Source organism: Solenopsis invicta, chromosome 12 (genome assembly GCF_016802725.1).
Source record: "Solenopsis invicta isolate M01_SB chromosome 12, UNIL_Sinv_3.0, whole genome shotgun sequence".
NCBI classification, from domain to species: domain Eukaryota; kingdom Metazoa; phylum Arthropoda; class Insecta; order Hymenoptera; family Formicidae; genus Solenopsis; species Solenopsis invicta.
This window is the reverse complement of record NC_052675.1, coordinates 20,862,772-20,874,620: the sequence shown is the minus strand read 5'-3', so window position 1 is coordinate 20,874,620 and position 11,849 is coordinate 20,862,772. Positions and strand designations below refer to the sequence as shown.

At 38.1% G+C, this 11,849-nt stretch overlaps 1 protein-coding gene across 7 annotated transcripts in view; it reads left to right on the top strand.

The window, feature by feature from the left end:
- The first annotated feature begins 1,509 nt into the window (after positions 1-1,509).
- Positions 1,510-11,849, top strand: part of LOC105202702 (adenylyl cyclase-associated protein 1) — a 20,105-nt gene continuing 9,765 nt past the window's right edge. For 2 of the 7 annotated variants that reach the window (XR_003268822.2, XM_026136223.2), the window contains exons 1-2: positions 6,675-9,197; positions 10,219-10,434. Coding sequence is in view for 2 of the 7 variants with exons in the window: in XM_026136223.2 (XP_025992008.2) it covers positions 7,931-9,197; positions 10,219-10,434 (1,483 nt within the window). In the remaining 5 variants the exon portion in view is untranslated. Of the gene's footprint in view, positions 1,532-2,143; positions 2,442-2,755; positions 2,886-6,674; positions 9,198-10,218; positions 10,435-10,812; positions 11,071-11,849 lie in introns of those variants that run through there. The other 5 variants (XM_026136227.2, XM_026136225.2, XM_039455655.1 and 2 more) reach the window with 5 other exon arrangements.

Sequence of the window (11,849 nt, the reverse complement as noted above, 5' to 3'; positions counted from 1 at the left end):
TTTAACAGTCACACAAACTCCCGTAAGGTTAGCGGTCTTTAACAGTCTCTCGTCGGTAGAATAAAAGTACGCTCCGCCAAAAAAATTTAGATGGGATAGATTTCACGAAAAAATTGAAAGAAAGAAAAAAAGCCTGAGATTGGCCATGTCCATGATTTAAATTTTAGCTGACACGATTTTTTCAGACGCCATCTCTATACGTAGACATACTATTATGATGCTAACGTTGGTACACCTGGTAAAGAGAACGTTGAGTCGAGCGTGCGTACACAAATATGTCAATCTCGATCATTGCTGATCATTGCTCGATCACCGCTTTCGCTTTTGCGCGACTACGGTGTTTCGTGCCACTGCACCGACAATATAATTTACGCGAAAGCAACGAAGAGACGAGGCGCGAATACCGAATTGTAGGGGCGAATACAAGTACAAATTGACTCACCGTTCACCTCCGTCCAGCTCAGCTGTCGAATATTCTAGATTCAAGATTCTCCTCACAACGATCCTCTTGATTCATACTTGGCACAAACGCACGATATTTCGCTCTCGACATTTTCGATACTCACGCCTGTCGAAAACTCGTGATTCGAAATACGGGGCAACAGGGAAGATGCGAAATACAGTTGAACGCGACACGACTTCGCACCATACATCTTATCCGACTCGACAATGACGGATGTTGGCACGACCGCCCGACATTTCACTTCACTTTCGTTACTCCACGATACTCTCGAAACCACTCACTCTATATGGGACGACGAGGATGCAAGTTGAAATACACTGCGACGCGCCGCTGCCGCGACCTTCCGCCGTCCTGCCTAACCGACCGGTGCCGACTGCTTGACTGCTGCTATTGCGTAGCGGCGTAGCGGCGCGCAGGCGCGGCAGCCCACACGCCAGTCAGGCAGTCACGCCGCTCTACGCAGTGGCAGCAGTCGGTCGGTTAGCGGGAATAGCGGGCATTAGCGATTAGCGGGATGACAGAGGACGGTCGCTGACGGCTGATCACGGCTGATCGCGGCGCGTTTCAACTCGCATCCTCGTCGTATGAGTTTTTAATGCGAGTGAAGTGTTGGGCGTCCATGCTAACATTCGTCGTTGTCGTCGTCGTCGTCGTGTCGGATATGATATGCAAGTCGTGTTTTGTCGTGTCGCGTTCAATCGTGTTTCGCATCTCTTCCATTGCCTCGTATCCCTAATTTTAGACGCGTGTGAGTACCAGGAGTGCTTTCCAGCTACGACACAAATCGACACTGTGTAATGCAGTGTCCATTAGTGTAAGAGAGAAAATTTTAGTTGTCTTACTCACACTAATGAACACTGTGTTACACAGTGTCGACTTGTGTCGTAGCTGGAAAGCACCTTAGGAATGTTTCGAGAGTGCCGAAAACGAAGGATCGCGCGCGTTCGTGCCAAGTGTGAGTCGCGCAAGAGGAGGATCGTCGTGAGGAGGATCTTCGATCTCGAACGTTTGAGAGCTGCGGCTAAAACGGAGCTAGACGGAGCTGAATAGAGCGACCAGCGGCGAATGGTGAGTCAATTTATTTGTATCTGCTTAATTTGCCCCCACATTTCAGTACTCGCGTCTCGTCCCGATTGCGTTCGCGACATAATTCGCGACAAGACGACTCAATGAAGCGCGGGAAAACCGTTTGCAATAGGAAAAATTTCAAGTTTGTGCATACACACTTGGCGCTTTTTTCGCCAGGTGTGCCAACAGTCACGTATGTATATATATATATATATATATATATATATATATATATATATTATATATATATATATATATATACAATGGCATCGTAGTGTATGCCACGTTGTAGAGATGGCGTCTCGAAAAATCGAAATAAACTAAAAAAAGTTTCATGACAAAATATTTTTTTCATTAAGATCGACTTGCTATATTCTCTGTTTTCACATTTTCAATGGAAGCGCGTGGTCGACGTATAAAAAAAAATCTACGTAAAATTGCAACTTTTTTGACCGTAACTGTACCGAAAGGACTCATCCGAAAGTTTTCTCTCTCTCTCTCTCTGTCTCTCTCTCTCTCTCTCTCTCTCTCTGTCGGCCAAAGTATGTACCTGTAGTGTATTTTTCGATATTACCGCAATTTGGGGGACACGCGTCGTGGTCGTGTGTCGTGTGTCTCGAATGTGAACAGACCTGAAGACGGGGCCGTGCGCGTCCAATCGGCGATTTTAAGCCGCCGCCGAGCGCCGAGCCCGAGCGGCCGAAAACAGTACTTCCCAGTACTTCCGGTATCCGGCAAACGCCCCACGACGTCTACCTGTCAGCGGTCAGCGCCGATCGTCGCTCTCCGAAATTTCTCGCGCACGCCAAATCGGCCAGATCGTTCCCCGTACTCGTCGAGAGCAGTGGCAGAGAGTCGAGAAAGAGGGCCGTGCACGCGGCGGCGAGTTACGTGGAATCTTCGTCAAACGGTGAGTGTATTTCTACGACGATCGTCGTATTTGCGTTGCGATTAAGTGCACAGGCAGACGGTGCAGCTCCCTTTCCGCGCCAAAGTTGTACGTTTATTTTCCGGATAATAGGCTCCGCTGAGCTGCCGATCCGATCGTGCGAAACGAAATGTTTCAAGTACGCGCGAAATACGATGGATCTCTTTACGCGCGGCTTTATTCTCAACGCCGCCGGCTAGTTGGTCGAAGAAACCCAAGTGGAAAGTTTGGTTATCTCTCGTCGCGCATTCATTCCGGCGAGCGTTGCCCGGTTGAGTCATGCGTTCCACTTGACGTTTTAATACCCGGTGACGTGCACGTTCCGCGTGAGTCGTGCCGCGTCAGCCAACTTTGTCGGAGACTGCTTCACCGAGTTTGACGAATAATTGTTATTTCTCGTCTTAAACCATTTCCAATTCCATTAAGGTTTCGTATATCCATCGTGCGAACGTCTAATAATACGATAACCTCAATCAGTTTTATATACAGGGTGACTCCGACGAAACTTTGATTAACTTGTGCAAAACTCGAGTAACGTCTACAGTTACTTTGTTAACGCAAATATAATTATTAGCTTTTTGTTTGCAGGATTGGGCAAAGAGTATTTTAAATACAAAATACTGGCAATCTTTTAGTTTGAAAGAGAAAGTACAACTTACATTTTGTATTTTAAATTGAAATTGCCAGTATTTTGTATTTTGTAATTTAAATATTAATATTGCTAACATTTTGCCAGTATTTTGTATTTGAAATACTTTTTGCTCAGCCCTGTTTGTTTGACACGCAAAAAGGAAATTAGATCGGACAACAGATTGTGCAGGGTTTAAAATTTGGTTGAAGTTAATAAGATTAGATTAAGAAGAGTTAAAAGAATTGTTAAGTAAAGTTGATATTAAAGATATTCGAGTAAGATTAACAGCAACGAATTATACAGGGTGATTCTTAGGTAAGTGTGAAAAGTTTTAAGGAGCTATTTTTCGATTCATTTTATGAAGAAAAGGTTCGATAAATGTGTGTCCTAAAATGTTTTTTGTTTTGCAAAGTACAGGATATCGAAGTTGAGAAAAGAAATATGAAAATTTAAAAAATCTAGAAACTCTTAGACATATTTTAATCAAAGTTGGTGTGCTTACATCCATTTTCCAGTACCAATAAAATAGTTTTAGATCTAGAAGCGTTTGTACGAGAATAAAGTTTTTGAAATTAAAGAATGATTCGCTACTGTTTTTTTTTTCAAATTTAACAATCTTTTGAAAATCCTGAATTAAAACTCTTTAATACCATATGTAAACATAATTTTAATTAAAATATATGGAAAAAAGTTTTTTATGTTTAAGTAAATGTATTTATTTTATTATCATTATTTTCTTGATTTAAATAAATATTAGCTAGTAAAAAGTAATTTATTTTTTAATTTAGGAAATATTTTTTTTAATCAAGAAAATGATGTTAAAATAAATATATTTATTTAAATATAAAAATTTTTTTTCTATTGTATCTATGCATTTTCTAGATTTTTGAGATTTTCTTATTTTTTTCTCAACTTTGATACCCTATATTTTGAAACCAAAGTGCTTTAGGACATATTTGTTTAAGATTATTTTTTCATAAAATAAGCCAAGAAATATTCCTTTAAATTTTTTACACTTAGGAATTTTTTACACTTCACCATGTATAGTTAGAAATCGTGTCGGTTGAATTTAACGTCGATTAAATTAATTGGAGCCACTCTCGTTAAGCTTTATCCTCGATAATTTTGTATTTGCCACGATACGTTCCTGCAGTTCAACTTATTAGAGTAATTAGAGCAAAGAGATTAATAACGAATTCAGTTTCCGCTTTGCACGCGGAAAAGTACCACACACTCAATTATCTAAGTACGAAAGAGTACAAGAGTACAAGAGTCTTATGAATTATATTTAACGTACAGTCTGTTGAATGATGTTATCATATCGTTTAAAATGTATGTTAGACATCCTATTAAGATGTCTCAGTTTAACTTGTTCTTTATCTTTCTTTAATTCTAAGAATTGGAAAAAGATAAAGAGTAAGTTAAACTGAGATCAAAATTAATCTACATTGATAGAAATGGGCACAAGACATATTTATGTTGCGTAATGTATTTATATAAATCTGTAGCAGCGATAATTGTGATAAATTCATAGCAGCATTGCAGTATCAATTAATTAATAAGTATAAAATGAGCGTTGGATCGTTAGGATTTTGACCAAAGTTCAATTAACGGTTAAATGATATTTCTTGACAGTTAACTTATCAAGAAATATTTAAAAAAAAATTTTTTTTTTAAGCTGAACTTGCATCATTTATCTTTTTTTTTTCTCTCTACGTTGGAGCTGTGCAAGTTTAGCTGCAAAGGACAAACCGCATTTTGTTATCATGGATAAAATTATTAACTTTGTGGTTTGACACTTGGAAGAGAAAGATTAGATTAAGATTATTCCACACACATACGCACACACACACGTACAAATCGTACGTTTTGAAATTTTGTGAGCATTTTAACTTGATAGTTAAAGATAGATACTTCTTGACAGACAACTTATCAAAAAATATCTACGTTTTGTTATCATAGATAAAATTATTAATTTTATTTGTGGTTTGATGCATGGAAAAAAAGAGAAAAGAAAGATTAGATTTCCCGGCAGAGACAGTAGAGGCACAGTGTGCAAATGTTGCGCAATAATAGCATCATGAATTGACGAAAATTTCGCAATAATTATCCTGAGATGATATGCCATCACGTAGCAGTTTTGTCGAAATAATTAAAAAATTTATTTAAAATTTGTAAAGAATTTTTCAATAGTTAGACAAAGGAATAAGTATTTTACAATCGTTTAAAAAATTATTTGATACTTTATTTAAACTTTTTGCTATGCTGAATACGTACTATTTCATGTTGCAATATTTCTGCAGTTTATAATTCAGGAATTATTATGTATTTTTGTAAGCATGTATATGGATTAATTACATTTTTAAATGTTTTGTACAGCTGAAATATTTTTTTTAATTATTGAACAATTTTTTTTTAAATTTAATTTTGCAAATATAGCACTGATAATTCGTCATATCGTTACAGTTTTGCTAAAATATTGTTTCAATATGAATTGTGTAATTATCAATATTTTATAAGAAGTAAATATTTTTACTATCTTTGTAAATATATCTATATAATTATAGGTACTTCGATTTTCATGCGGATTTATTTCATTACTGACAAGATACTATTAAAGAAGACCATTATCCTAGACAAATTTTCGTGCCGTTAAAGGAGCACTGGAAGCACGGCGATAATTGAAGAGCGATGACACTATCGACTATGGATGATAGAAATTTATTAATATAAATATATTTTTTTAATAAATACCAAATTCATGATTTTTTATTATACAAATGCTTTATTATAAATTAGTATGCATAGTTCAATGATAGACTGAAAGAACATATTTTTTTAATGAAAATAATACATTTTCTTAAAATCATTTTGATTCAAGCATTTGTTTGTTCTGTTTAAGTAAAAATATTTACTTTTAGACAAACAATTATTTTAAGTATATAATCTTGTATTATTACATTTTTTACATTTAAATAATGATAATTTTATAAAAAAAATAATTATCTTGAATATAAAATAATTTAACAGTCAATATTTTTTAGAAATGCAAGAAAAAATACTTAATTACAAATTATTTTTTAATTTTATTTACATAGATATTGCAATTAAAACATTTTTAAATTGATTGCAAGTAAATGAGTTTTCAATCAAGACCCGAGTAAATAATTTTTTTTAAGTAAAAATTTTTGTTTTAAGATATTTTTTCTTTTGGCATATATATATATATATATATATATATGATATATTGCTGCAAAATTACAATTCTTTTTATTTAGTTAGCATCTCTATGGATAATCAAACTTGGATGATAACATAAAAATTACAGTTTTAAATAATAAAATTTAGTATTATCTACAATAAAAATGCATAGCTATGAAACATTAGGATAATAATAAATCATGAAATTCTATTTGAGTTTTTTTACTCTTGAGCTCGATTGCAATGCTATTTTGACTTTAAGGGGATCCTGAAGTCAGTCGACTTCAGCATCCCTTTAAGCGAGACTTAAATACGTGTCTGTCTTTACTTTTAGAAAAAAAGATAAAGACAGATAGATACATGTTTAAGTTTTGCTTAAAGCAAAATAATGTTGGTGCAATCGGGTTTAAATCATAAAAATTTCAATAGTCACGTGAACTTTTGTGAGCTCGTAGTATCTCGTCGGTGATCTCATTAATCGAGTGGACTCTCAATTAGTCAAAAGTTGCCCCGAAGGGGCCGATGTTGCGACTCTCCTCCGAACAGCGGCAGCACAAGGGACGCGGCCCGGGGGTGAGAAGAAGAGGTGCGGTGGGGGCGGAACGACGCACCGCGCCGGTCGAAACTGGGAACGTCAAATCCGGGCGGGCGTCCAGGACGTTATCTCCTCTCCAGCCGCCGCCTCTCCGCTCGCGCCCTCGTTATCGTCGTCGTTTTCTTTCCTCGCCGCTTTCTCGAGGAATCTGCCGTTTTCTTTCTAATCTAATTCCTTCACGTTACCCGTCGACAACAATCGGAGATTCTCAAGTTCAAGCTGATAAGCGGATACGGCCGGCGAGTGCATGATTTTTGCATTTTGTTATCCTGCGGCACTCCACCACTCTGCTCCGCTTCACTTCTGTCCCTCCGACACTCGACGCTACGAGAGAGGCTCCGCAAGACTCTTACGACGAGAGTGTGATGACAATTCGATCGTTAATTAAATTCGATCGCTCAGTTTCTTGTCGCCGGAAGAACCGTATATTTCGGAGAATATATTCGGAACTTTTCGGTGTGGCCGGAGAAGAAAGATTCGCGAGCTGCGTTCTCTCGCGGGACGATTGCTCGAGCGCGGTTTTCCATCGCCTGTGCCTTTGCCTTTGCCGGAGCTTTGCTCCAGGAGTTGCTGTTGCGCGTCGTTCGTGAGGAAAAGACGACGACGTCGGTGAAGCCTGAGATACGCGCACCTCGGGTATGGCGGGTGCCAGGTGTAGCTGACCTGTTTTGTTTACCATCGACCGTATCGGCGATTTAAACGGATCGTTTTGTCTCCGCATGAGACGGCGCCGGCGGCCGCGAAGTGAGAAGACGGAGCTTTCAATCAAAAATTCGTGACTGGGAGCGGGTTACTAAGTTGTTGATCTTGTCACGTTTCGTATTTCAAAATATTTGTTAAATTTCTCACTGTTAAGTCTATAGAGAAACTCGCAGTTTCCTCGTTGAGTCGAATTTTGAAATATTAATTTATTAGAGATTTTATTAGAGAGAGAAAGAGAGAGCTTATAATTCTCGGAAGTGATACTGTACGCTGACGTACATAGGAAGAGCAGCAAGGGCAACGACAAAAGATATTACGCTAGGTGGATGATACACGGGAACAATGTTCAAGTGTTGCGTGTGTAACAGCGCGTCGAAGAAGAGCGTTGAGAACGGGGATGACACGCCGATCGGATCGCCCAGACTGTCCACCAATGGGGACGAGAATGGGGATGAGATTGTATCCGCGACGAGACCGGACATGGTGAATGGCACCGTGCAAAACTCGGAGAAGACATCCTTGCTAGAGGACGCCTCGCCAGAAGGTAACGATGTCTCGCTAGCGGATAAGAAGGCCTCGTTAGAAGAGAAGATCGCCTCGCTAGAGGATAAGATCACCTCGCTTGAGGATCAGAACATGTCGCTAGAAGATAAGAGCATCTTGCTTGAGGATAAGGATGCCTTGCCAGAGGATAAAAACACCTCGCTAGAAGATAAGAACACCTTGCTTGAGGATAAAAACACCTCGCTAGAAGATAAGAACACCTTGCTTGAGGATAAGGACGCCTTGCTAGAGAATAAGAACACCTTGCTTGAGGACAAGGATGCCTTGCTAGAGGATAGGAACATCTTGCTTGAGGATAAGGATGCTTCGCTTGAGGATAAGAATGACTTCTCGCTACAGGATAAAAATATCTTGCTTGAGAATAAAGGCGCCTCATTTGAGGATAAGGATGTCTCGTTTGAGGATAGGGACGCCCTGTTTGAGAGTAAGAGCGCCTCGTTAGAAGATAAGAACGCCTTGTTAGAGGATGAGGACGCCTCGCTACAATATAAGAACACCTTGCTTGAGGATAAGATCGCCTTGCTAGAGGATAAGGATACTTTGCTAGAAAATAAAGACGCCTTGCTAGAGAATAAGGACGTCTCGCTAGAGGATAAAGACGCCTCGGTAGAGGTAGAGGATAAGAACGTTTTGCTAGAGGATAAGGACGTCTCGTTAGAGGATAAAAACGTCTTTCTAGAGGATAAGAATGGCTCGGTAGTTTCCCCAGTTCGCGCTTTTTCCATTCCGCAGAACGGAAACACCGACGTTGAGGAGAGCTCGAGTTCGACCTCGACGACGAAGGAAACGGTCGAGGAAGCCGGTGATAAAATTGACGTTCGGATCGTCGACGAAAAGGACGACAAGGATGACAGCAACTTCGAGGTCACCGAAGTTTGGACGGAGGACGTTGACTCTGTCGGTGGTGTTGGTCCCGTCAAAACTAGTCTTTACGACGACGCGTCGGGATATATAGAAAGGACGATCGATGACGGACCGGAGGACGAAGGCGATGACTCGGTATTCGAAGACGAAAAGGAGATAGCCAAGAAGGCGCCACCACCAGGTACATCAGGAGGATACCGCGATTCTCGTATCTCCGTGAATCTTAGATCACTGATTAGCGATGCGTTACATATAGGTCTGTCCACATTACTATCTGAATATTCTTTTATAATTTTACTTTTTGACATCTCACATTTGTCTTTTATAATTTTGCATTTATAAAGTTTGAACTTTTTGAAATGATATATAAATCGAGCAAAGAACTTTTGTTATAGATTTATTACAGCAGATTTGTTTATTATTATTGCTTGATCGTTCTACAATCTTTATTTTTAGTTGCTTCATAAAATAATAAACATGCAACGCAAAAAGAAACTTTTTTATTAATATTTGTACAATTACAGATTTCTTCTTTAGAAAATTTATTCAAGAATTTATTTATTCTATTTAAATATATTAAACTTGTTATGTATTTAATCATTTATTTTGTATTTTTGCTGAATTGAATTGCATTTCTAAATATATTAATATTCGAATATTCAGATAAAAAATTTAATATTTGGGAAAATATACATTAAATAAAAAAAATGTATTAAAAATGTACTTGGTATTCTGTACATACACATTAAATATAAATATTTGAATAATATTAAATAACTAATAATTATGAATAATTAAATAACGGTATTCGAACACGTTTCATAAAATTTACAATTTAAAATCTTTTTTGCAGAACGGATAATGCTGTTTTTATCACAAGGTATAATACATACATAAAATCACTTTTAATTTCAAGTTAAATACGGCATGCAAATCTTTGTTTGTTTTATAAAGAAAAGTGGACTTTTTCCGTGGACGGACCTATAGTTTACGCCACGCTGTACTCGCGTCAGCAGGAAGAGCATCGATTTGTAATAATATCCGCGGGTGATCTGACACACTTTGTCAATTGTATGCATGGGAGTATCAACTTGATGTAGGCGGGGCAGAGCGGGCCACGTGCGGCCGTAAGACTCTTCAACGACAAAAGGCATGCCTCTTGAAGAATAAAAGCTCGACGTTGTTGTCTGTCGTTTTCGTAGTTGCCTCGATGCCACGTTGGCTGTCGGAGGAGGATGACGGCGAATACGTCTTGGGATCTGGATGCAGCGGTATGCAGGAACCACCGGCGACGCCCGTCGCCCGCGACGAGTTAGCTTTAAGACGGCACAGATTCTTCTCCGATCTGTTGCAAGCTGCGCAGAATTCGACGGAGCACCGAGTGAGATTCGACCCGCTAGGACCGATGGTGCACACCGGTTAGGACTCGCTTGAGAATTTCCAGTCGTTTATTCTTCTATGCACTTTTATGCACCGGGCTAGCCCTAGGTAGCCCGATGTTACTCTGCCTCGCGAGCCTCGTCATGGTTTACAATCTACTCTCACGTTTATACTACGTAGTTTATTTTGTACAATTACTCATGGAAAATTTCATAAGCCTTTATGTGCAAACGATTTCACGAAGCATTTTAATTTCTGGTCTCACTCGATATTTTTGTTGTATATTTAAAATAGGGAAAAAGAAAAAAAAAGAAGAAAAATTTATTCATTCATATCATAGTATACGTATGCAGTGTGATTGCAACTACGATAGTACTTTCCACGTAATATTACATATCTTTAGGTATGACGACTGAATCTTCATGCTACGTTAGAAGTAATATCATTATGCGATTATGTTACATTATGAATCATTTGCCGAGCGTATTTATGTGGATGGGACTATAACGCCACGATGTTGGCGGATTCTCTAATAATAGTCTGGAGAGTATTCTCGCGTCGGACGGAAAGTCATCTCATTTGAGATGTCTTTCAGTTTCTTGCCAATTTTCGGAAAGTTTGGTAGCTGCATCGCCGCTTATAATAGGACAATTGCAATATTCTTCAAAACCTAGGTAACATCCTGATGGGGGAAAAAAAAATAAGGCTCATAAAATGAGGCGTACATACAGATATAGTTTGTCAAAGAAAGACGTGATCGGTATAATTTTATGCGAATTTCATTAGCGAAATCTGCGTACATCAGAAGATTTCCATCTACGACGTATTGTAAAACGAGATTCGCTTTATATTTTCTCAAGAGAACATTTTTTTAAAAATAAATTTTATAAGCGGAGCCGTTTATATATCTAGTGGAAGGAGAGAGTCATCTAGATTGACCTTCTTCATGCCTGACAATCTTATCAAAAATGTCTAGTTCATTGTAAAGGCAAAACTTCGCGGTATGCTCATAAGTATCGAGCAGGTGCTTAAATCGATTCAGCGCTCTTTATTTTAAAAATTATGCTTTCTTATAAATAAGCCTTGTAAATACCGAGTAATTATCGATAATGATGGCGACTGGATAGCTCATTAATATAAATTACAATTGAATTATAATCGAGTACTGTACATATTTTTATCGTTCAGTTAAAAAATTTATACCGGTCGCGTTTTTTCTTGTCAGACTGTACATGTATACATTTAATATATATATATATATATATATATATATATATATAATTTTTTTAATTATACGCACATTTATATACTACATCTAATACGAGTTATACTGACGTAACTATTTATAAACGTATTCTATATTTAGTGTTCCAAGTACTCGATGAAGTATTCCAAGCGTTTGAACTCTTTTTGCGGATGTTTCTGAGCGGATTCCCCGTGGGATAAAATTTAC